The following is a 26,847-nucleotide window of genomic DNA, read 5'->3' as shown; positions in this document are numbered from 1 at the left end:
AATGGGGCCAAATTCATTTCAAAGCTTCTAGAAAAATCTGATTGTGAACAGAAATTATAATTTTTCTCACAAACGGGAGTTTCGAAATTAAATCCAACACAAATTTAATTTCTCAATACAAAGAAACTCAATTCACCTAAAATAATGAATGCACAACCCGCGGTGTGAGCTTTTAAATTGTTTTACGTTATTCGCTTCCGTGCAAAGTTTTGTAAAACTAGATCATTCCCTTGGGAAAGTAGGATATCGGCTTTCAAAAGTATTGACAACAAAGCTCTGGGGAAAACGAGAAATGTATTTTTCTTAAATAACTATCAATATCACTTTTTAGCTATCATGTCTCTGATATAAGCTTTAAGAATATTTATAATAAAATTTGTAAAATAATCACGTTTCCATTTTTCTTAATTAAATTTACCGGCAAGGCAATTACTTTTAAAGAAGTAATGTGAGTATATCTTTTCAGCATGAATCTTTATTAAGAGTCCCCGTTGTAACATCAGTCTCGTAGAGTATCGTAAATTAGTTTTAAAATTATTACCTTGTGGGATTTGAGCTTCCTTGACTTATGCTTTGTTTCAATGCATAGTGGCGGTTGTCGCTATCTTTTTAAGATAAGAATAGCAATTCCTACGCCCGTGCTTTGAAGAGCATTAATTATGTACTTTGATTTTGATTTCGCTACTAATTTAGAAGTTTAAAAAAGAAAGATTATTATACAAATGTGATTGCATTGGTTTTTTATTATCGTTAAGCCAGAGCTGAATAGATTTGAACCACACATGTAACGAAAGCGTGCCACCCCAAATTAAGAAATGACAGTAAAAGACAATGTCATTGCATTATATGTTAATATAGAGCTTCGGTAGAAATTCTCCAAACACGTGACTGAAAACTAAATAATTTGCTATACGATAAAGATTTTGGCAAAATTGTTCAATCAAACAACCCTAATCTTTTATTTTTTATCTTGCAATTACACATTCTCTAGACACTTGCGCTATTAAAGGAATTGCTTTCGAAAATAGAAGCAAATTAAATATATATGACAACCAGGATAGATAATACCTACTAGTATTAGAAGCATTATTTCCCACATGGCATATTCATTACAGCTGTATAATACTGCATATCCGCATAATGCATACCGTCTAGTGCAAATTACATTTCACAGAGTAACTTTCGTGACTGTTATTGCAACGGCTTTGCATTCCGGATTCCCTTAGAATACAACAAAACCATAAAATGCCCTATATCTGCGACGTTGCATGCAAGAAAGCTGGTCACATAGAAATGAAATTGTTTAATAAAAGCACCTACACAGCGGAAGCCATAAATTTAACAGACACAAAGACGATTTGACATAAGTTGCGGACATTTTACATCATCAGACAAAAGACATTTCTAAAAGCTGGTCACTAGCATTACGTCATGTAACAGTTACTATTCTACAAGGAAACGGCATGACATACTTGCTTTGTTTTTTGAGATACGTTGGTAACGTTGTCACATACTTGCAATATTTTGATACAATTTCTCTATGCGAATACAGGGTGGTTCCTGGTTCAGATCAAGAACCGCCGCCAAAAGCTCGTCGACACCTTTCTCGATCTCTGAAGGCGCCGGAGCCGGTAGTAATCCCGACACCCTTTCGAGGTCGATGGCGAGGAATTGAGCCCTTTCCGTCGCAATCGCTGGGCCCCACTGTTAACTGCCACAGTCAGAGCACTCGCTGTCGTCACAAAAGTTACGCGCCAGACCCCCGCATAAAGAAAAGAATACGGATAATCCGTATCTGAAGGGTTCGAAAGATCTCAAACACCCGAAGACATCCGAATAATCAGAAGACCCCGAATCTTTGGATGGATCTGAAGAATTTAAAAAACTCAAGTAATCTGTTGGACCTCAGAGTCGGGAAAAAATTGAAGCATGAACGGAAGAGGAACGGAAGAATCGGAGAATTGTGGAAAAGTGGTACAAATTAAAGATTCTGAAGAGACTGAAGTTTCAGCATGGGAAAGTTTATGTAAATGAAAAATTTTACAGCATCGGACTTCTGGATTATTTAAAGTATTTAAAAAATCGGACAAGATTCAAAGCAACCATCAAAAAGACCATAAAATAAACTGAAAGATCAAGAAAATTCAAATTATGTGAAAAATCACAATCAACCAAATTATAAGAAGGTTCCAAATCTGAAAAATTTGTAACTAAAAAGTACAGAGAACTACAAGAGACGCGTTTGGTCAACATCAGTTTTGGGTATACGTGATCCTTAGGTGATTTCTACGATAAAATGTGCATAATTGTTTGGACCGACAGTATAAAGAACTGCTTTTTTCTCTCAAATACAGGGGAGATGTATCCCAATGTCATCAAGTTCTGACCAATTTTGTGGTCCTATCAAGAATTGAAACTGTAGTTTTTTTTCGAATTTTCTAAGATTAAGGTCTTCATTTACATGTTGAGAAAACTCCAGAATGGATAGGGGATGGGGCTGTTCCACTTTTGCGTTTGAATGTACAAAATGAGAATGTGCCCCTTTAACTATGTAACGGCGTAAGTCCCAACTTCTATCTGTTATAGTCCCTTTGGTTTATTTCGAAAAAGCTTGTTTTCTTTCCCCCTACCGCCCATTTTTTTGGCACACTTTATTGATATACCTTGTATACAGGGTGTTACACGACCGTTCGAAAAAAAAAATCGGGTTGTAGAGGGCATCAAAACAAGCACTTTTTCCAAATAAACCGAGGGTCCAACGTGTTTCGTTTGGGAGCCACCCCCCAAAGAGTGTTGAAATCTGCATTTCTTCTTTAATTTTTTTCTCAGCAACCATAAGAGTTACAAAGTCGGGTGGCATGTCTTTGAATAGGTTTTTGGGTATGCTCTTTCCGATTTTGCAATTTTTTTTTCAAAATTCCTACCCCTAAAGGGCGCACCCCTAAACTAGGGTGCAAAAAAATTCTGATTTCGACGAAATTTGGTATCTGGGGGTTTTTTAACATGAAAATCACGAATCTGAAATTAGTTTTTGAAAATTCGAAAAAAAAAGTTCCACTGCAATTCTTGGCGGGACAACGAAAATAGAGATAATTCCACGAAATTTGTTGTGTACATACTAAACGAGTTAAGGAACAAAACTGTCGAACAGTTTTTTAAAATAACTTTTCAAACAAAAGTTATACCATTGTATTTATTGGTTATACTCATTTGAATGTTGGTCCTTCGGGTCGCGAAGTGTCCCAAGCCTACTAGTAAGCCATAATTTCGCATGTGTTGGTTGACAATGTCGCAAAAACAAAAGATGAACGGTTTGAGTCGATATTTTGTTATTTGGAATTAATTCGGTCATTAAATGATTAAAAAATTCGATGTATCGATTAAAACACCTACCAAGGTATCTTAAAGCGCTGTCGATTATTTATTATCTAAATAAGGTAGGGGAAAAAGTCAAATCACTTTCCGTATGATACTTTTTCACTATGATCAAAAATTTTCATAATCTTAGGTTGAAAAATAACTTCCAAAAGAACACGCTCCTTTTAAGGACAAATCAGCGCTTTTATGTACCTTGGTAGGTGTTTTAATCGATAGATCGAATTTTTTAATCATTTAATGACCGAATTAATTCCAAATAACAAAATATCGACTCAAACCGTTAATCTTTTGTTTTTGCGACATTGTCAACCAACACATGCGAAATTATGGCTTACTAGTAGGCTTGGGACACTTCGCGACCCGAAGGACCAACATTCAAATGAGTATAACTTTTGTTTGAAAAGTTATTTTAAAAAACTGTTCGAGAGTTTTGTTCCTTAACTCGTTTAGTATGTACACAACAAATTTCGTGGAATTATCTCTATTTTCGTTGTCCCGCCAAGAATTGCAGTGGAACTTTTTTTTTCGAATTTTCAAAAACTAATTTCAGATTCGTGATTTTCATGTTAAAAAACCCCCAGATACCAAATTTCGTCGAAATCAGAAATTTGTTTTGCACCCTAGTTTAGGGGTGCGCCCTTTAGGGGTAGGAATTTTGAAAAAAAAATTGCAAAATCGGAAAGAGCATACCCAAAAACCTATTCAAAGACATGCCACCCGACTTTGTAACTCTTATGGTTGCTGAGAAAAAAATTAAGGAAGAAATGCAGATTTCAACACTCTTTGGGGGGTGGCTCCCAAACGAAACACGTTGGACCCTCGGTTTATTTGGAAAAAGTGCTTGTTTTGATGCCCTCTACAACCCGATTTTTTTTTTTCGAACGGTCGTGTAACACCCTGTATATAAAGCCACTATAATATAATATATTTAAAATTTCACTTGCGAACGGTCATTGTACAACGTGAATTAAAGCAACGTTATTTTGATAGTATACTCTACTTCAAAATTCCTTAGGCCGAGACGCCCTTGGTATTTGTTTACGCCGTGTTATTGGGGCCAGTTTCACGTTCCAATGGATTTCAAGAAAGCTTATTTTAATCACATCCCCACCAGCAATAAACAAAAAAATGTGCTTTGTAAAGTTCAAAGTTTTATTTGAGAAAACACGGGAATAAAAACGTGGACCGTGCGATTATTTCTTGTGATACGGATGCACCTGTTCACATGTATAAACCATATCTCCACTTTTACATCCGTAGCTACATGTGTCATCGTCGTTCTTCTCCCTTGTTCCCACAGTCGAATACTTGTAGTCTGCATCGAGATCGAATGTACCATTCCATAAATTGGAGACGATGCATTTGCGGACAGGACTTCTTCTTGCCATTATCCAAGCAAGCATAACGGCATTCGCCATTTTCTTCGTAGAAGTGTGGCTCGCCATACTCTCCGCAATTAAATGGTATATTTACAGACGACAACTCATTACACTCAGGAGTAGCTTGGATGGAATAAAATGTGCCGATCAAGCATGCTAACACAATTGTTACAGTTTTCATTTTGCTAAAAAAAAGTAGGTACCTATATGGTTAATGAAGGACTAGTGTATTAAAGGGACCCAAGTGCGAGATTAATGCAAATTGGTTATCGGCCAGATCATTATATATTAGAAAAGTTTGACCCCTGCACACTGTACTTTATCCAACAAGTTCAATGATGATAAGGCATTTTTTAATTATACACATAGTATAATGTAAACATGTAACGAGAGGGTTATTTTTACGTAAATTTGTTGCGTTTAATTCTAAAGGTTAAATGTAGTCAAGGTTTCAACTAAACGACACCGTATATCCTTCTCAGGTCAATGCTTTTTTTTGTTGTGACAGTTTCCATATCTTCTTAAACAAACAAAATATCCAGGGCTGTGTTCCGACGAAGAAAAATTCTCTTCTAGTACATTATAATATCAAGGTAGAGAAGTCCACTATTATTGCCTGAGCACCAAGATTACATCTCGAGGCGCTTTATTAACCACTTTGAACAAATGCCGAGAAAGCCTACTTTACAAGTGGAAAAAAGGTTAATAATCATGTCATCAGACGCTAGTAGTGAAAAAAAATAATTTCACGTTAAAAGGAACCGGTTCGCCCTTCTTTATCCCGGAATAAACGACATCCAAATTTTCTTGGAATAGCCACACGTTTAATCACTCTTCGAATTTATTTAAATCGGCTCAAGTCGACCATGTTTTTAATTGTACCAACAGAAATTGTTATATTCATGAAGGTACAAGAAAAAAAGGTTGCCCGTTAGCACCAAAATTCCGCAGACAGACTCGTCACTGATTAGCTAAGGGAGTGACCTAATGCAGCTGAGCCAGCAACTATAACTCAATAGCACTAATTAAGAAGACGAAATACCTATGATATAAAAGGCAGACAACTCGGCTCGTGAGGCTTCCCATTAAGAAACAACACTCCATTCACGTTAAACAATCCAGCCAAGATGATATTCATTTTTCAACACCGTTTAAAAATCTCATTATGAAAATTCACACATAACATTTATTGGACAAATCGTTCCTCTAAATTTCTTACACGCTTGCAGAGTGTTTATGATATCTAATGCTAAAGCTGTTCTTATAATTCTAACATCACAACAAAATTTCGAAAATATGTAATTGCAAATACCAAAACTCTGTTTAAATCTAAAAATCAATACAAAAAGGAGGAAGTGACTTCTCAATCTGGTGCACTGGTGGAAATCTGAAGTAAGAAAAAATCTGCGACAGCTAGAAAACTCAGAAAAAATTGTAGTTGCTGCAATTATTTTATTATGTCATTGACGCAACTTGTATATACACACAAAAAACAAATCATTTCAATGAAGCAAATTTTGCGTTGACCGAAGCACATATATGTTTGGATAGGGCCAACTACATGTGTATTTCAGTCTAAGTGACAATATATTTAGGCTATGATGCAAATTTTTATTAACTCAGACACAAATCAAATTGATTTAACAATTAATTTGGTTTAAGTGAAAAACCTATTCTTTCTGCTAACCTCGCAATTTATTTGGTTTAAATACATTGCGCCTAAATTGAAAGTATCGACGTGTTTGAATTAAAAACCATATTCTAAATCAAAATTTAAAAATATTTAAGGTAAATATATCATGCCTGACTAAACAAAACTTAAACATTGTTCAACCCATACTGTGAATTGAAGCAATTATTAAATATTTAGCCCAAAAGCTACATATTTCTTATTCGACATGCGTACAGTTGAGACTAAATAATATTTTGGTGACGCAAATATATCATTCTTTCATTTAAATATTGTGCTGTTAAGGGGAATTTCCGTAATATCCACAATATAAAAAATTAAATACATAATAAAAATGCAATATGAATATAATTCATTTATTCAGAACTTTTTAGAAACAAATCAGAACCCAGTCATAACGTACGGGGTTTTTGGTATCTAGAGGGCCAAAATCGTAATTTTTACTTTATTTTCATACAACCTTTTATTTTGGCTCTCCATATAGTTACCGGGTACCCTATGTACAAGAAATAGATATAGGTAAGTATAAAAACTTAAAAATATAAAATTCCACATATGATAAAGGAATAAGAACTTACAAAATATTCTCTCAGAAGTACACCTACATAAAAACGGCAGGTAACTTAAAAATATAAAACAAAACCAAAACACTCAGGATGAAACGCACTATCTACGCACTTGCAAGAAATTTTTTCGGTGTCGCAACGCAAAACTTCGAACGTGTAAAGAGCAACCGAGTCGAATTTTACGACATGTTTTTATTGGAGGGGGAAATATTTATGCACCCATGCGAATTGAAATGAATTCATTTCATTCCAGAGATTTATTTAGTTACTTAGCTCAAAACGTCAAGTTTTTTATATTAAATACAGGAAAAGTTAAATTCATGTACTGGTTTATTATGTTACACAAATGAACAACATGTTTAAGCGAATTGTATGGATATTTATGTGAAACTCCTCAAAGCAAATTGCTTGAGTCAAATATAATATTTTTGAATCAAAGTTAATCAAAGTCAAATATTTTGTGACGAAACATCAATTACATCGATTTATTTGAGTCAAAATAATTATTTTTGATTTAAATCTAATTTGATTATTTTAAATTAGTCTTTACTTCTTTTAAAGAAATACGAGTCAAATACATGATGAATTTGTCGTTAAAGTACGATTTTTTTCTGTGTACTTTTCAAGAAGCAGACAAAAAAGTTTTGCAAAAATCACTCGCCTACCAGTATAGATCGATTTTGTTAAATGAACTGGTAAATACCTACTGCAGTCTAAAACGTACGGGCCACCTAATATCAGTCGGAATAAGTTTTTCAGTTTTCCATAAAACATAAAAGAATGTATTTCCGTTGTTTTCTAAGGTAATGTTAATTGAAGCGGTACACTAAGTTCAGGTGATTTTAGAAAACTCCCAATTATTTCCCCGTTAGGGGTTTAAATTAGGAAAAAGAATTCGGTCATTAAATTAAAACGTCTAAAGTGAGCTGTAGTTGTTCAGATAAGCGCAGTGAATTCTTCAAGCGTCTAGCTAGACTGTGAATTTGTAGCTGAAAGTATAATATTATACTCCACTCACAAAACCCGTACACTGTTCTACTTTGGAAACCTATAGTCGCAGTAGGTTTTCTAATTAAATTCCGCGTTTGCAGTCTAATTATTTTCAAGCGTTTCAAGCTATGTATTTTGGTATTTCACTAGTTCCCCATTAATTGGCCACGACGAAATTCCTTACTCGTTCTCTCAAATTATTTCATATTTTATGTCTAAGCTTACAACACCAATTTTCTGCTTCAGGAAGTTGTATAAGAAAACACACGTCGGCAGCAGAATGTTAATAAACCTATTAATTACAGCCTGCGTTTCCCGAAAATAAACTTTCCTGTAAAAATGTAACTACTGCCTTTGAAAGCCGCTAGTGGTTAAACTTATTATGATGTATCGCTTTGTTTTTGAACAAGCAATAGCACACCTGTAAAGTAATTTAAAGGATAAGTCGCATCTACTATTTATTGCGCGCTGGACTTGAGGATTTGAGACTGATTTTTTGAAGGGGTTGGGGCTGCTTGTGTTGTACAGTTAATTAACTAGCATATTATCGAACAATCGATCACAGTCTGTCGCGTTGGTTTTCTTACCGTATACCTCCTTACATACAGTATTTTACAATAATAATTGACAAGGGCCGCTGGAGTGTTATAATCTTTATCATCACATATGCTTCAGTTTTGAAATTCCAATCAGCGGGTAAAATTGAATACGAGATAATTTATTACAATCAAAGTCTTATCTCAGTTTATCTTGACATAACCGTTGCATATGACCATTGAATTTTAAATTCAATGATATGACCATTGAATAATAAATCTGATTCGTTATTCAATGATATGACTGAACTTTGATTGTGAAAATCAAAGCGGATGTCATACTGTCTAGTAAAGCAAACCGCAAGGGCACCATTTTCCGTTTACAGAGTTACACTTGTGTCTCTAGAATCACATCGATTTGTTCTGCATTGGCAAGAACATTTAGCATTCAGCTCCACTAGCTAAGGCGCTATGCGGCGCGGCGTATGAGAAATTACCGCAACCGGTGATTAAACTGTTTTAATTGAATTTGCATTAGATGGTTAAGCGGTGGAAAGAGATGCACTTAAAGACTAGCGAATAAGTTGTAAAAAAAGAAACTGAAATAACAGTGTTAGAAGCCCCTTCCGATATAGGTGTCTATGCCAATCAGCGCTTCACTATAAAACCATTTCCGTCTACCTCACACGCCAATAAATCGCAAATCATCAAAGATAAATGATTCGTCATTTAGATTTGTTGAATTTAGTCGAAAACGGTTCAAGTGAATTCATCTTCTTTAAGTAGGTACCCAATACAATTACTTAATAACCCTCTTACAAGAGTTAGAAAGTTTCACACCCTCAAATCAAATTTCGTAAATGGAACTGGAGAGCTAAGAGCCACGTTCAAACCCGTCGTCATATCAGGAATATTAAATGTATGACAAAACGCTTACCTTACTAAAATTATATTGTACAAATCACTGTCGATGACGTTATAATGGAACATGGCCAGTAAATAAATAATTAGTAGTCGCATTATCTTTCTGATATCTTAAAATGAAATGCAAACGGTTCCATTGGTCACTTTTACTTTGAACGTAGATACTTTCGCCCCCAATGCTTCTGAGTTTCATACCCCTTAATAATAACACTTGATATAAGCAGTTTTACTTCCGTAAAGCATCGCCATTGGTTATAGGCGTTCAGGTTATCAATTTGTAAAGGATTTAGTGCACGTCTATTTGAGAATAAACCTATTTATTTAAAGTGGCTATTTCTATTCATCTTCAATAGAAGGATTTATTTGAAGTTTTGCGTTTTACAACGCTGCTGCCCACATTTCCTTTAGGTGGCCCACTTATTATTCGCAGAATTTCACGTGAAGGATCTCCACGAATGTTGTTCCTCTATTAAACCAATCTCTGGTGGATCCATATAGGACCCATGACGCTCACTGAAACAAAATAAAATGTTTGCTACTGCTGACATCGTCACGTTGTTCATATTTCGGATATCACCGCCACATTTTCCAGACAAGCAATGTTTATTTGGATTTGTATAGACATTTCCAGAGGTTAAATTTTTTGTTGTTAAATTACAAATTACAAAACAGTTCATTATAGTTTTTTGTGAGTTTCTTAGTTATTGGGAAGTTTTGAATTGAAAAGTTAAACGATTTATCTTGTTTGTCTAAATTGGCATTTTTCTCGAAAAGTAGGTAAATATCAGAGCGAAAACTGTTAATCACAAAAAATATGTGTGTTTATGAGATCGGGTGGAAAATAAAGGCGCTAGAGGGCATTTTCTATGACCAAAGATAATTGCAATGACTATTAAAAGTCGGCAAGTCCCAAGTGAGGAGTTTACCTGAGGTTTCCTAGTAGATAGTGCAATGGAAAACAAGCACACTATAGATAATGAAATCCTTTCATCTAAAATTAATGATTTTGTATAGAGAAAGAAACTAAATTTGTGTAGAAAATATAAAATTATTAATTATTAGTTGGCGCTGATGTAACACCATCATCTAGAAATAAATTGTTACGTACATCTTAATGGTCTCGTTTTACGTTTAGGTCGACAGATTCATTGCGGGATTCAAGTTATCAAGGAACCTTAAGTTTCTTCTAGTCCACTAGAAAAACATAGATGAGGGGTTTGAAAGTGTATTAAAAAGTTCTCAGCCAAAAAACTGTAATCAAAGCTCGAACCCGCATTCCTCGAAAAGCAATAAAATAAAACAATTCAGCAATAACAAACTCAAAAGCTTTACGTTCCCGTGCGAAATGATGACGGGTGAAAGTGAAAGGGTTCCCTTGACTTTGACTTTTTATTCCTACAGTGCAGATTTTCATTACGCTTCCATTCGGCATTTTACTGTCTCCAAAAATTTATTTTCTTTTGACAATATTCGCAAAAAGCTCGCCAATTTTATACCTGGATACAATATAAAACTTGACTATGCGAATACCTGAGTAAAGTTTATTGGTTTAATAAAATTAATATGGAAATTTATTCATTAAATCGCCCCTTCTTGTCCCTTGGAAGGGTTTAGGGTGCTTACGCCGCGGTACTGAAAAGTGTCGTAATCCACCTGCGGGTTTAAACAACCAAAACTGATTTTATTCTTTAAAAGAGAAATTTTATAATTAAATTGGAAAAGTTCCGGTATGATAAGACCTGTTAAACGGATTATTTTTTTGAGTATTATACCTACACCACATATAAACAGGAAAGTCTTTGATTATACTGCATTATCGCAGCATTGGAAAGCGTTCAAGCGCTGTTTGATTGGTTTCTGGAACAATAATTTCAGTTTGAATTGCATTGACTAAAACTAGTCACTAGTCCTCTGGTATTATCACGTATTTCACGTCAGGATTCATAAAAGCAAATACATTTTTTTCGGCAATTGCCTTCGACGGGCGGTTTATGGAAGCATATTTATGGCCTCTTCTTTCTTACAAATGATGTATGTCGCCTCACACACCTACCATAAAATGTAGTAACTGTAGTTTATTTGATACAAAATTGTCTTGTAGTAAGTGAGGGCGTTGTGGATACTAATTAATAACATTCGTTAAGAAGCAATAGCAGTCTGTGATGCTATTCGGGTTCATTCCGTCGTCAACTTTTACAAAATAATGTCGTTTAGTGGTTAGTGGATTCAAACGATCACATTCCCTAGTAGAAGCCTGTACTTTAAATCATGGTTTTTATTGCGTGATTAAAGGTCTTTTTATATCTCCCATATGGACAATGTCATTTGCTAACTAAAACGAAAAAATTTCGTAACAAAATATTGTTTCCTAAATTAATAGTTTATTGTCATGTTCATTACGAGCTTTTGACTTAAAATCACTATAGTTTTCTTGACTGAATCGCTGAAATTTTAAAGTAAGTATGGCTGTATGACCGAATCATTGTAGCAAACGACACATATAAACATTTGCAATAAACACGAAGGTATCATTAACAAGATATAATCTAACGGAAAATCGATTAAGAAACGCTAACCTAATCGATACATGTCCGACAAGCAATGCATTTGTTAGTAATAGCCAAGTTCCCTAAATTTTATCTTATATAAGGTGTGCAATTACTCAAGTAACAATTTCCTTTTGTTTCAGCTATACAACTTCTTCAATGCACTTCTAACACACATTCCTACAACTACTCGATCAACTAGCTCGGCCGCAACCTCGAAAAGTTCGTCGATCGGTAAGTTTTTATAAAAAAAAATCCGGGTGTTCTTTGAGGATTCCTTTTTGTTGACTCGCTGTTTTCGTCAATTTGTAAAACTTCAAACGCGTTTCATTTTAACGAATATCCTTCAAAGTTCTTTCATTTAGAATGGATTTAATATAACGAACTGTAAACAAGAAGGACCTTTATCTTGTGCACTAAACGTATCACTCGCGATCTCACTTTGTATAATTTCGCAGACTCCCTAAACTTTCGCTTCGAAGACGAATCGGATGAAGTGGAAGAGGAAGGCATGCAACACGTCGAGAGAAAGTATAGAGGAATTCACATTAATTTTCCAATGAAACGCTCAGATTTAGACGCCCTTATTGACGCGTTTAGAAAAAGAAAGGTACGTCTGTATTTTTATTTGATAGAAGGGAAACATGATGAGGGCGACCTTTGCTCGTTTAAACTTTGTGATATTTCCAATCATTACCCTTAAGGTTTAACATTTACGGAGGGTTATTTGCTATCGGTACAAACAGCAAGTTTGCATTTCTCCCACAAGATTCCTTAATTCCGATTTATAATTGGACATTTCTCCAGGAGATTGTGCCGCGTCACAAATATCGTAAACATAAATCACGGGCGTTGATGGCATTTTGAAAGTGAATTTATTAGAAGCTTACATATTAAATAGGATTATTAAAACAACCTAAATACTTGTAAGTCCTCTCATTAAAATGTATAACGTAGCTCTCACGTCTCCCTTGCCCACAGATTTTCATAACCGGGCCGTTATCGCCGTTTAACTTAGGTTTAGACAATAAAAGCTTCATCCCAAGCGTCGTCTAAAGCTAAACCACCACAATTTGTTTCCGTTTTTTTACGCGTGGATTTGCAAGTTGAGGAAGTCATTTTAGAGGAAATTACCATCAAGCTCTTAATATACGATAACCAATTAAATTGCCGGGTCAACCTCGCGTAAATTAATTTCCGTTAACATCCTCAAAAATTTATCTCCGTCGATTAGTCACGATTACTTCCGAATGTCGTTTTCCTTATAGCTTAATTTCGGACAGTTTTCAACGAGTATCAGCCCTCAGTTCCATCACATTCACATATAGGCTTATACTCTTTCTATACTCTTCCACTCAACGAAAAGTTTTGTTAAACATGCCATGACCTTATGGCCCGTAGAGTAAAATTTGAGCATCTCAATTTGATAAAGTAATTAAGCAGTATTCTACTGGGCACGATGACGTGTCATAATTTATATTTGTGAAGCAAGTAGGACCCTTGGTAGTAAGTTTGCATGTCATTATTTTAGCGTAATTTTAAAAAGGTTTTTAGCAACAACATTAAACAATTTTTGTTGTCAAAGGCGTTCTATTCCCAAAATGAATATTTTAATTTCAAATTCGCCGAAAAAATTTAAATTTATGTATTAGTTTAGATCTCGGTTTAGATTTTTGTGTAATTTTTCTTTTGACGATTGTATGTAACTTTTTTCGGTTACTTAAACATAATAAAAGTTATTATTATTATTATTATTATTATTATGTAAAAAGGTAGGTAGCTTTTAATCTCACTTTGGCCGGCTGGCTGACTGGCTGGCAGCAAAAGACGAGGAGAGTACGTGTACCTATATTCCTATATTCATCTACAGTTTTGGCCCGAGTACTTTCATATTGGTGTCGCCGGAAAGATTGTAATTGCGCACAACTCATTTCTTTCGCTGACTAAGAGCCCAACAGAATTAGCTGAAAAAAGAGCAGCTATAAGAGTTAATTCTGGGAAAGATATACATTGCATTATTGATATTATTTCACATCCAGGCAAAGGAGTTTTGTTAAGTTTGATTCATGAACTGCAGTCGTGACCAAGAAAAATATTATATAGATAATTATTCAGGATTTTCGCATAAAACTCAGAACCTGTCCATTCTATAAAAAAAAATGTGTTAATAATAAAAATAATAATAAAGTTTGGGCATAGGCCATTGAAACTCCGTTTCAGAGAGCCATGATCTGCAGAGTGACTGCAGAATTAAAAGAGGACCAAACTGCGGTTCGGGTCCTTATATGCTCCCACTAAAAATTATATATCTACTCAAGAAATAGAGAAGGAAACGCCGGAGATGGGAAAAAAGGCCAACAAGGGAATAATGAAAAACGAAAGATACGAGTTATACTTATTGTCGGAGACTAGTATAACAGAATGGTATGAAAAGCGACTACACAGGGAATTGTATTTACAGAAGAAAAGGACGTGGAAAAGGAGTATGAGAACATCCAAAGAGCAGTAAGGAACGCAGCACATCAATCATTAGTTGCAATCGAAGAAAATAATCGGAACCACAAATCATTTTGGAAAACGGAGGAAGTGGAATAACACATATCCGAAAAAAAGATATCCTACAATAAATGGTTAACCAAAAGAACGGCACAAAGCAGAGATTTATATAAGAGAAGCAACAAAATGCTAATGAAGGAAATTAAAGATGAGAAGAATGAGTATTGGAAGAGGAAATGTAACCAAATTGAAAGTATGATCGGAAGAGCTAGGTCCACAGAAGTATGGATAGTAATAAAAAGCATGAAGAATGATAAGCGGAGAAGCGGTAGACAATAATACCCTTAGATGAATGGAAAATACACTACCGTGCAATGAGAATAGAGATCAATTCAGACAATAGATTCCCTATCAGAAACAGAACGTAATAGAGCTCGGAAGATAAAGTGGAAATAACAGAACACGAAATTATAAAGCATTTAGATAGTATAAAGAACGGTCGATCTGCAGGTCGATCACGAACATTCAGGCCCTATTTTCTTCATTGTCGATTTGTAAACCTGGATAATCTTACTGCCTTCGCAAGTAAGTTCCAATTCTGCCGTCTTTGCATAAATATAAGGCACCGATTGGCGTCGAAGAAGCGTCCCTCTGCGTAGCAAAAAAAAGACAAGTCTAAATTGCAATCTATTAAAAGTATTATTAAAGTTACCTTGAGATTGTAGGCGTCGTTTCCAACTCTTTCTGTTTTTGGGCACATAAGAGGCAGCGTTTGGCATCAAAGAAGCTTCCTGGGTTGGGATGGGATTTACCTATATCGCAATCCAACACACATTTAGTAATGGGGTACGTAAGTTTGAATTAATTGGGCTCTGATTTTGGCATTGTAGTTTTTGGATGTAACGTTTGTGTAACGAGCATTAACCAGTTCTATTGATGAAGTATTGTTTTTATACCCACCAGTGCTCGAAGCTTATATTTTTGTTTTATTTTTGGTTTCTAAGTTTTGTTTAGTTTTTGGTGTGACTTGTGCACGCCTGTCGCCCCAAATGATACAAGGTAGGGGTCTGTTTCACTGGAAGACCCGTTTTCCCCGCTAGCTGTGGCCAATTCTTACCCACACATATCAGTGTACATTCCCAAACATTGATTTAACGCGGAAAAAGGATGGAATCTTCTCGAAGCAATTGTGAACTTATTCTTCTTCAGAATTTAATAAACCGATCCGGCAGAAACACTAGCTGCAACCGTTGGAATTGTTGACGTAGGATTTGCAGCAAAGTAATTGACCTTCATTTCGCAAATTTCAACCAAAATCCTCGACTGTATAACTTTTTTTATTACACACTGATCCCGTGTTCTTAAACTTGCACGCCAACTGCATGACATACGTACCTAGTCTTAGATTATTATGGGGATGAGTTTGACTGAATTCTGAAGTGTATTGTAATTTTAAAATGGGGAGCAGCTGGAGGGTGGGACAGTGGATTCTAAAACTAAGATAAACTTTCTATTATACCTCCTTCTAGCTATTAAATTGCAATTTATACCTCCTTCTAGCTATTCAATTGCAATTGTTTTTATAAAAATTGCAAATTACAATCGGTGGTTCATATTGAACACTGTATGCAATGCGTTCTCATATTTAAAAAGAAATCGAGCAATTCCAAAAATTGGTCCAATTCTCTTCTTTTAAATTGAAGATGCTTTGTAAAAATTTTGAGGAAAAAAGAGAAACTAATCTATTTAAGCTCGACTTTCCCAGTAGATGGTATTATTAGAATGATTTTTTTAAATATAAAATCGGTAGTGAAAGAATCGTACAATTTCAAATGTCCAACTTTGCGCTATAATTCATAAACTAAACAATAAAGGATAAAGAGAAAAATATAATCTGAAGTATGATTCTATTAGAAATGACTCCTATTTCTTTTATTCGATCACGTTAAAAATGAAATATCTTTGATAAAACGGATTTTTTCAACCGGGCACACTTGACCGAATTCCTTTTTTACCACCGCCAACAGATATGTCTCGTCCACAACTTCCGTTTCTCCTTTGTGGGTTTTCATTTGTTTTTATATCATTTTCCGATACACATATTCGAAGGATCGAGGAATTATGAGCTATCTGGCTTCTAGACGAACGTGGGACTTGTACAAAAGCAATTCCTTCCGGCGAGGCATTTCGTGTGTAAAGCAAACATTTTGGTGAGGGATATTAAGAGTGTAAACAAATTGAATTCTCAAAATAGCAGTTATTTAATAAAGCAAATTTTTCATAGCTTTTTATCTTTTGAAAGGAAGTTTACTTATACCGAAGCTGTTTTTAATATGAGACGCCTACGAAGTTTTGGAAAAAAGACAGCAGTGCCTTCAAAATGGTGTTGTTCAAAAGTGGTTACCGAAATCATGATGGCGAAGTGCATGAAGTTAGCTGTTTTTCATAGAACTACTTCCATTTAAGTAGAAGTCAAGTCGCATAAATTTAGTAAATGCTTCTAATAAAAAAGTTGCACAAAATTATGTATACTTGCAGCAGATGGATCCTTTTAATGGTAGAACCATTATTCATCTTCTCATGCGTTACCTATGTAAGTTACATTAGATAGACACGTTACTTTCATTTTGTGCGACGGCTAATATTAGAATTTACCCCCTTCAGCATAGATTGTATAACCAAGGGATAATGGATTTTAGTAAAAGAGAATTTAGTTCTTCCAATACCGACGTCCTCACTATTTTCCTCCATGGTTGATCACGCGACATGTGAAAAATAGGAGGGTAAAAGCTTTTTAAAAGAAACTGTTACAAAAGCAAATATATTAGGGACCATATCCATTACACTATTCATATTTCTTAAATGTAAAATTTTTGAAACACGTTTTCTATGTCTGAGCGTGTATCCCTTGACGGCGAGTGGCACATTTTAATTTTCCACGTCAACTGCATGAATTCCATTATACGACTACACGGTTACGTAGTGGTTGTGAGGAAACGATTTTAATTCGAAGGTTTCATTCGAAATGCTTTTTTTCAACTTTCAACTTTTCTTAATTTACTTTCTATGGACGCGCCTGAACAAAATAGAAACACTGTAAGAGCGTATTGGGCCATAAAAACCAACATAGTATTAAGTTATTGCGATCGCCTTTTCATGTGCACTTAAATAAAACTGTTCCATACTTTTTCAGCAACATCGATTACACGCTCGTTACGTGGCTGGAATTCTACGAGAATCGATAACACAGTTGAAAAGGTTACCAAATTTGAACCAAGCGTCGACTGCCATATCAAAGCAAGTTACGATCTGCGGCGATTTGCACGGAAAGCTGGACGATTTACTCGTTGTCTTTCACAAGGTAAGCGTTTTTATGGACATTAGATTGCGTGTTTTCGTGGTTGTACCTTTTACTTTATCACACTGTTCGACACGCACAAGATTATAGATGAGTTCAAGCTATGTGGCATGCCCACAATGAGAATTTTGACAGTCTATTATTCATTCTTGGAGGGATGTATGGAGTTTTGATTGAATTGCTGATCGAAAAACCCTTTTTCCAAAATGGCTTGGCGTTATGGAATACATTAGTATAGGATTGGTTATTACCGTTTCATTATTAGCAATAGAAATTCCAATAGCGTTGACCCCATTGGCAATACACATGTAGGTTGCAACTTAAAAATTGTTGGTAATCAACTTTTTAACAAAAGGCTAGGGTAGATAATAACCGGTAACATCGCACAACAGCAATTTAAAAGGTTTATTGCCTCCGCAAACGGTGAAGATAAATAATTCCAGAAAGAAAATTTCAGGAAAGTAACAAAAGAGAATAAATCGGAATTCGTTAATGATGTACTCAATATTTCATAGACTCACTTGTATAAATGTGTATTGTTCGTAGTAAAAGAATAAAACTAGAAATTAGTTCAAGTGCGTCGTTAAATTAATCATATATAATTGAACCTAAGTGTGAACCATATATGAAGTGGAAATCAATAGTGAAATGTGCAATCGTTACTTTTAATCTGCCGACGGGTTAGCAGTTCAATTATACCTATGCCATCAAAAGAGAAGTTATTAACAAGGAAACAATTACTATAAATGTAACACGAAAATGAAACTAATCACTGAAAGAAAATCGCTAAAAGATAGGAACATTTAAGTAAAGCAAATGTTAATTGAAATGCAATATAAAACAAGAGAAATGGTGCAACCAAAGATATCGGCACAATTACATAAGTAAGTGGAAAACATGGCCTACCTGGTGACATGAAAGTTACAAAATAAATGCTCAATCACAAGACTTTAATGTGGACTTAAAAGAATTTGTGTATTATGATGTGCATTACATCTTTTAAATAAATATTAGCGTGGTCTTCTCTCATAGTTCTTGATTATTAACTAGCAGTCCCGGCGAACTTCGTACCGTTTTTGGGAAATCTCTTTTTTCCTGTTCCCGTTCCTGTGGGAATTTTGGAACTGTTTTACTAACTCAGACACTTTAGCGTGCTTGCGTCCAACCATTCCCCCCCAAAGTTTCATCGCATTCGGATAAACAGTTTAGACAGGCATAAGCTGGCTTTTATTATATACATTTGGAAACTACACTCTTGGGCTATTTATCAACACAGCGCCATTCAAATTGAGGCACTTGTCATAGCGTGGCACAAGTGATTCCAACCTTGTATACATCCGTCGCCTAAGATTTTAACTTGCACTGACATGAAGTTCGGCGTCCCTATCGAACCGCTGCATTGCGAGCCCGGTCTTCAAGGCTGGGAAGAGGTGGAAGTTTTGTTTTTCGATGAAAACAGCCGCCCGTACAGTGTCAACCGTACTGGATAGCTTTTGGATGGGATATTTTTATAGCTCGGATCTAGCGCCAGGCGACTTCCACCTTTTTCCAGCGATCAAGACCTCACTCGCAACACAGCACAGTGATGCCAAACTTCAATCCGGCGTTAACGAGTGGTTAATGTCTCAGGCGGCAGATTTGTACAAAGTTGGAATCAAAAACACTTGTACCACGCTATGATAAGTGCCCCAAATGAATGGCAACTATGTTGAAAAATAAGCTAAGGTTGTAGCTTCCAAATGTATATAATAAAAGTTGTTTCTTACACTTTCTTAATTTTTTATTTCAAAACGTCTGATACTTTCTGGATAACCCTCGTACAATACAGAAAAGATACGGTTCAACCGCTCTCTGAATTGTAATTGTCTAATTAAGTAGAACGTGGGAATTTATTTTTGATTAATGGTCAGTGTGCGATATTTTCAGTCAAATTAAATATCTACGTTCGTAAGCGAATCGGCTGAAGTTTTTCCTTTGGGAGCAAATATTGGCATATATCACGATTATCCACGCGGTGGTGCTTCCGTACATTTGTGTTCGCAACACTTTTATCTGAACATTTTTTATCCAAATTGCTATCGTGTACGCAAAAATGTATGGCCTGTTTTTTTTATTGAATCGTCGCTTTTGTACAATAGAGTTGCTATCGTAGGAATTCTGAAATAAAGGAAATTTATTATACTGACAAGACCACATAATGGAGAATGCTAAACAGCTGAAATTGCCAAACTGAGAACGTTGTTAGGTAGCAATATTTACGATTGTTTTTCAACATAAGGCAAATACGTCTCGTATAAACGTAAGCATTAGGTTTCCTTTTAGATTGTAATGCAACCATTTAAGATGGGTTTAAATTGTTGGCGGAAAATAATTTTTGACTTCAATCAGGAATTACGAACGCACTAATCGATATGTTTTGTTGTAGTTAATCCATGGTAGTAGTGTTTATAGTAAGTTCATTCATAAACGATCCTCTCTTTCTGATTCCTATACTGAGAATTTCAGGAAAAACGAGGCTCTTTAGCTATGCTTATTAAAATAAATGAAGAAACTTTATGAAGCAACTTATTAAATTGAGGAACATTTTTTGTTTTAGCTCCAATATTAGAAGGATACCTACCTTATTATTAGAATGTATAGAACCTTCGGGCATGGACATACAAGATATTGCGCTTGGATAGTTGTAAAGTTCACTGTTCGGATTTAATAAATTTAGATTTTAGAAGCAGCGGAAATTAAAAAAGATTTAGCTCGCACGAATTTGTTGTTGAGGTTAGGAGAATAAGATCAAAAACAATTACATCTAAAAGAAGGGATTTCTGAAAACTACCGAAAATGCAATGTATTCGCAAATTGACGATATGAGACGCTTCAGCGGAAATTAGTATTCAGCTTTCAATTGCAGCAATATTAAAACTTGTATTTATGGGAAAACTCGCGACGAAGATACTCCTTGTGGAAGCCAGGTTAAATCGTAAACCATCTTAACACACACAGAGTGCGGCATAAGTCCCGGAACCGTCGAGTATCTCGGCTGTCTAATTTTTTGCTATTCTAATCTGAAAAAAAATCGGTTTACAGAAAACCGAAATATTCGACCGTTCCGGGATTTACGGTACACTCTACATAAGGATTGACCTGAACGCAAAAAAGTGAATCAAATGCTGAATCTGAATAAAAGTGGGTACGATAGAATATTAGTGACCCTGTAATTCCATTGAATTATGGAAAGCATTTGGATTGTATGATGGAATATCACATTTCCACCCACATTTTCATTAGTAATAGTGGTTCAAGGCTTTACTTTTAATAAACTTCCCTAAAGCTAAAATATAAGATTTACACTTTCGTTTTTTTCTATTGTCGAAGGGTGCATTGCTTCACAGCTACAGTACTGGTTCTTTAACTTGGTTTTGGAAATTTTTTAACATTATAATTGCGTATTCAAATTTAATTTTTGAAAATGCAAAGTTTCGTTCGAACCACAGATACGTCAACAAAAGAATTCTTTTCTTTTCCTTTTTTTAGAGGTGCAGTATCTTGGGATAGAAATTTTGGGGTAAATAGTTTATTAAACAAACAATAGGCAAACTTAAAAATCAACGTAAGATAGTTGATTCTTCCTTATGTGTGTTAACGTTGGTGCACAATATTAAGAAAAGTGCCCACATTTTGGGATTTTTGGATCGCTTCTAAGTATAATTAATGATAAAGCCCCTAGATAAAGTACGCACTTAATGCGCCACATGAGTGCGAGAGAACGCGGGATTTTGGGAGTAGTTTGGTTACTTTCTATTGGCAAAAATGACGGATACTAACGACAGGTGTACCACCATGAGCATCGAAATCTCTAACGTCGTTTAACGCAGTGCATTGTTCATTTATAAGTTTTACCAACTTTTTAGTTCCCAAGATGTCGTGTTTAACTTTATTATTGCAATTGGTTCGTACATTACATTGGCAATTCTTAATAATTCTAAAATAAATTGACTTGCAGGAAAAAGTAATTACTACTTACTATACTACAGTTGGGTCACAAACGTGAGGTAAATGTTACGTACAATATAGGATTCGTGTACTGTTTATTACATGAGCAGCGAGCAATAAATTTCTACCTCTCCATAAATCAGTTTCCAATAAAGTTTCCTAACACGCGAAATTTTCGAAGGAAGAGCAAACTTAACTTCATTTTCAACTTTGACATTTCATTCTCTTATTCTGGATGGCCCCTCGCAAAATTTAAATGACACATATTTTTCCCGAACGTTTTATCGGTAGCTGAAAATTATAATAAGATACAAAGGTCAATGAAATTTAGGCTTGAGATAATTTTTGATGTGGGTTTAAAATATACTATAGTTTGTTATTGTACTTCTTCAGTTACGTCTCCTCGATATTACAATTAACTAAAAAAACGTTCGTGGTCTCAAATACACGCGCAGATATTAACTTTTTTTTGTCATAAAAATACTCTAAGACATTCGTGTCTACTACGAACCTCTCGTGATTCTAGTCCACCACTAAGCAAAACCGCAATGAGATAAATTAATTACACTTCGCAATTTTAGAGCAATTAAGGAGCCCACAAATTTAACCCTTCTTAACCCTACCCTACTTATGCTTGTTCTAACAAAACAGGCTTATTTACGACCCATTAAAGTTCTTTTGTTCTTTAACGTTTATACTCCTTCAAGTTAAGTTATTTATATTTTGTTAGCAAAATATCAATATGAAATTCGTAGAGAGAACGAACAAGCAACTCTCGCGATGGCGATTACTTTCCACCAAACTGTAATTGTACCGTACATTTGCAACGAAATCCACGTATCACGAAACCTGGCAATGGCATAACGAATATAGAACTATAATGCAACGCTGCTGTGTACCTATTGATAAGGTAGGAGATGATGTGCCTGAACGATTTAACACAAATTGAGGCTTTACGCTGTGGTCTTGCTTCATTTTAACGAGAAAATTTTGAATTACGAAAGCTTTCATGCGAAAGAAGGCTTTAAGAATGTAAGGATGTTTACATTTGAACACATATCCGAGGAATAGTAATTTATTCCTAATTTCTCGCGGCGTGGTTGCATCTGGATGAGTTATGTTAAAAATTAAAAGTCAATAATCATTTGTTGACTAAATGCTTATGATAGGTATAGAGGCTTTTCTATAGTTAGTTTTAATATAATCTGGACTAAACCTGCGTTTTGTATTAATGTATGTACGACCAATCAGCTTGGTGATTGTTTCAAATTCTAACCAATCAGATGATTTTTGATCTGATTAAAGGCTAGATAGCTTTTTATCAGCGATTAAACGCTATGTTGGGTTTTTTCAGCATAAAATATATAGGTAGTGGTTGCGAAATATACTGTCTTTTATTAATCTCCGTAAAATACACCCTATCTTGGTCTTAAATCAGGATAATTTTATTTTTAATTCACTCAAATTTTGTTGCTTCCTGGAAAAAACTCTCGATCAAAAGCACATGATAAAATCGCTCCAGCTAAAGCTGACGCGATTTTATCACACTTTTGATCTCTAGATTTTTCAGTTGCAACCAAACTTTCGTGTAAAAATAAAATTATCCCATTAAAAATCAAGCCCTTGTGTATTTACCCCCGATTATATTACAATGCAGTATGCAGTTAACGTTGTTCCTGAAATAGCTCAATTTCTGACTTTTTTCAAGAGTACCTATATGAAATAAATGTGCCGAAAAGCAACCTTAGAACTTTATTTTTGTGTGTGTCTATATTGTACATACGTATTATCGAGCGTATTATCACGAATGACATTACGATGCCTATTGTCACAAATAGCTGAAGAGAATAACTTACGAAGACAATACTACACTAACGTGTGCTTCTGTTATCTGAAAGATTATGACAAAGTACTTAGGTACCGCGACATTTATAACAAAATGATTGAGAGTCTCTAGCAGATTAAGTTATCACATTTTCGTAAAGCGCAACCCACTTTAGTCACGTTGAGTACAGAAGCGTTTGGAGATTTCTCTTTTATGTGTGCCGTTAACATGTTTGCCCTCAATTTTATAATCCTTAGAAGCTTTTTAAGGATTTACATCGACAATGTTCTTCAAAATCAATTACTTGAGTGCGAAAGTGTCGCTAGAAGTTACTTACGCTTTACCATTTTGAAGTTATATTAGATTACTTGGAGTTCCGATACAACAAAGCACTATAAGAACTTCAAGAAAACGAGCAATAATTACTTTAACGCAAAAAAGATTGTGGTGGGATTCAGTAACCAGTTTCTCCTCATTCAATTAATAACTTTAACACTTAATTACACCCACAATAATTGGTATCTGAAATTACTCATGCATACTAAATTAAACGTTAACCGAAAAAATCGCTATGGAGACAACTAATACGAATTACTTTCATTCGATGAAAGCGGAACAAAAGTCCAGTGTATTCACTTGGATAGCACATCCATAAATAATAAATTTGTGCTAGTCGTAGAACCTACCACGTAGCTCTCATTCATGTTAGTGTCTATCAAATTAACATTGAAAGCTTTTTACAATTAGCGATCCACGATCCACCTAAAACATCAGCAGTTTCATTGTATTTTATTTGAATGACACCATTTCTGGTTGTATAGAATAAAAATGCAATCACTCAACACCAGACCGTGTTGTCATAAGCAAAGTATCAGGGCCCTTGCACAAGGACCACTTGTATCCAGGGCAAGTAAGTGCGCCTTTAAAGTGTTTTCTATATTGGTGACGTTACTGTGTTACTAAATGTGTAATTATTGGTAATTGATTGTTGTTAAATGTTAAATGAACAAACAGCTCTAGCAGGCATTTTTGTTATTCATAATTAATTACGGTTAATTTGCACATAGGTATATAATTAAAGTTGGTTTTTCCTTTAGTGGCTCACATTTTTTTTGCATTTTTTTTTGCTACATTTCGTACAAGATAAAGACTTAATTATAGTATGTTCCAGAATTAGAGAGAGTAATAGATCACCTGGGTACGAAAGGGCATGACTGTTTTTACATAGAAGCGGACAACAAATATTTGCCACTAAACAACATAGGAAGTGTACCAATATAGGTAGATTACAGTTTATTAATTACCTTATATTGGATTGTGTTCCTTCGCATTAAGCCGCAAACATTTGTTCCTTCGCGCCGGATTGTGCTTCGATATCATTTGTCATTAAATTGATTAAACAATTTTCTATAATATTTGCAGGTATTAGTCTAATTCCGCCCCACAGTTTATCTCTTTTAATGCGTATCACAGCTGCAGTTAAGTCATATGTTCACGTTTAAAATATTCGATTGTGAATGTTGTTTAGGTATCGCTTACGCTACATAATTAATAACCCTTTTATCGAAATCATTGTTGTTTTTCTAAAAATATGGCTACTTTCAATTATCAATTATTAGCTGATAATCGTGATATTTTGAAAAGAATTTTTAAACAAATTCTGAAACTCGAGGCATTTTTCAATGAAAAGATGTTTTTCAAAAGGACTTCTAAGCAGATGTTCACACTTTTTTTCATGATATCGATTTCTATTTTTGTTATCCTCTCATGAGCTTTTTGTGAAACCCTCAAATACTGAATGCGTCAAAGTCAATAAAGAAAGTAACTCATTAGGTGGTAACGTTGTTTTTACTTTTTCTTTTGGGCTATCGATTTCGGCAAATAGTTATGCCATCATCAGGCCGTGTGCCATGAGACATAAAACGTAGGTAGTCAATATGAACATGAAGTTTATACTACATAACGATGGAAAAGGAAATATCGGTTAAAAATAGGATGAAACGAACTATAACGTTCCATTATGGAGAAATTCCTCGCACATATAGTCAAAGTCACTAAAAATGTTGACTTCCTAGATTAATATGGTATAACTTTTATAGATCACGCTAGTGGCAAATCAAATTGATTCAATAATATTATCTCACTATCTCTTTGGAAAACACAAGGGCCGTTCAATTGTTTGTAAAAACACCAACGCCATAACAGACATTTTGTTAATTAATGACTTCGATAGCGTTGCGGGGTTCATTAAAAAAACTGATATTTACAACAGGATCAACTCTGGACAATTTAGAGGGCCTTGCTCGTCGCTGTACAAAAAAAAATCAACGACATTAACGGCTAACTACCCTTGCACATGATTATCAACGCTGTCGAACGTCTTCGGCACTCTGTCCCTAATTTAATTTGATCAAAATACATAATAAGCTTAAATTTATCGTCACTGTTTTCTCTGTTACAGAATGGATTGCCTTCTCCGGAAAACCCGTACGTTTTCAATGGAGATTTCGTCGACAGAGGTAAAAAGGGCCTGGAGGTGCTTCTGCTTCTGCTTGCTTGCATGTTAGTATTTCCTGGAGGGGTTTTTCTAAACCGGGGGAATCACGAGGATCATATTATGAATTCGAGGTAAATTGCATTGCACGAACGTCGCGAGAATGTAATTCCTTTAATTATAGGTATGGATTTGTGAGGGAAGTGCAGGCGAAATATAAGGTGAGCTTTAACATGTGTATGCCCTATTTCCGCAGTACGTGAGTAATCTTGTAATGCATCATCACAGTACGTTTCGACTATTTTACAAGCGTCTTTACTGATCGATGCTTGTTTGGCACGTGACCGTTTGCCATTTCAACCCTTATTTCCTTGTTGCGGTTTGTATTTTAACTCGTTAGCCGCTGATGAAACGAAATAATATCAATTATTTTATCGGAAATTTGTGGAACCTATCCTAAGTAACTAATTAATAACGTAAACCTGCTCGGACGTTGGGGAAGATTGGCTACGGATTGGAATTATTATCTAAGTTTAGGCCATATTCAGCTACATCAATACAAAAGAACCATACACATTCTTCACCTTTTCTTTTTTCAAACGCGTCCGGCGACGTCAGGTGTGTGAGTTTAATAAAGTGTAAAAGCGTGTGTGGTTTTGTATTTAATTTTCCAAAAGC

At 35.0% G+C, this 26,847-nt stretch overlaps 1 protein-coding gene across 1 annotated transcript in view; it reads left to right on the top strand.

Moving 5' to 3' along the window:
• LOC116167976 (serine/threonine-protein phosphatase rdgC) overlaps positions 1-26,847 on the top strand; it is a 144,757-nt gene that overhangs the window by 101,129 nt on the left and 16,781 nt on the right. Inside the window, exons 4-8 of the mRNA XM_031483602.1 lie at positions 12,153-12,243; positions 12,468-12,619; positions 17,699-17,866; positions 26,137-26,303; positions 26,354-26,390. Coding sequence (XP_031339462.1) covers positions 12,153-12,243; positions 12,468-12,619; positions 17,699-17,866; positions 26,137-26,303; positions 26,354-26,390 — 615 coding nt within the window. The remainder of the gene's footprint in view (positions 1-12,152; positions 12,244-12,467; positions 12,620-17,698; positions 17,867-26,136; positions 26,304-26,353; positions 26,391-26,847) is intronic.

Source organism: Photinus pyralis, unplaced genomic scaffold, assembly GCF_008802855.1.
Source record: "Photinus pyralis isolate 1611_PpyrPB1 unplaced genomic scaffold, Ppyr1.3 Ppyr1.4_LG4, whole genome shotgun sequence".
NCBI lineage: Eukaryota > Metazoa > Arthropoda > Insecta > Coleoptera > Lampyridae > Photinus > Photinus pyralis.
This window is presented reverse-complemented; position numbering and strand designations above follow the sequence as displayed.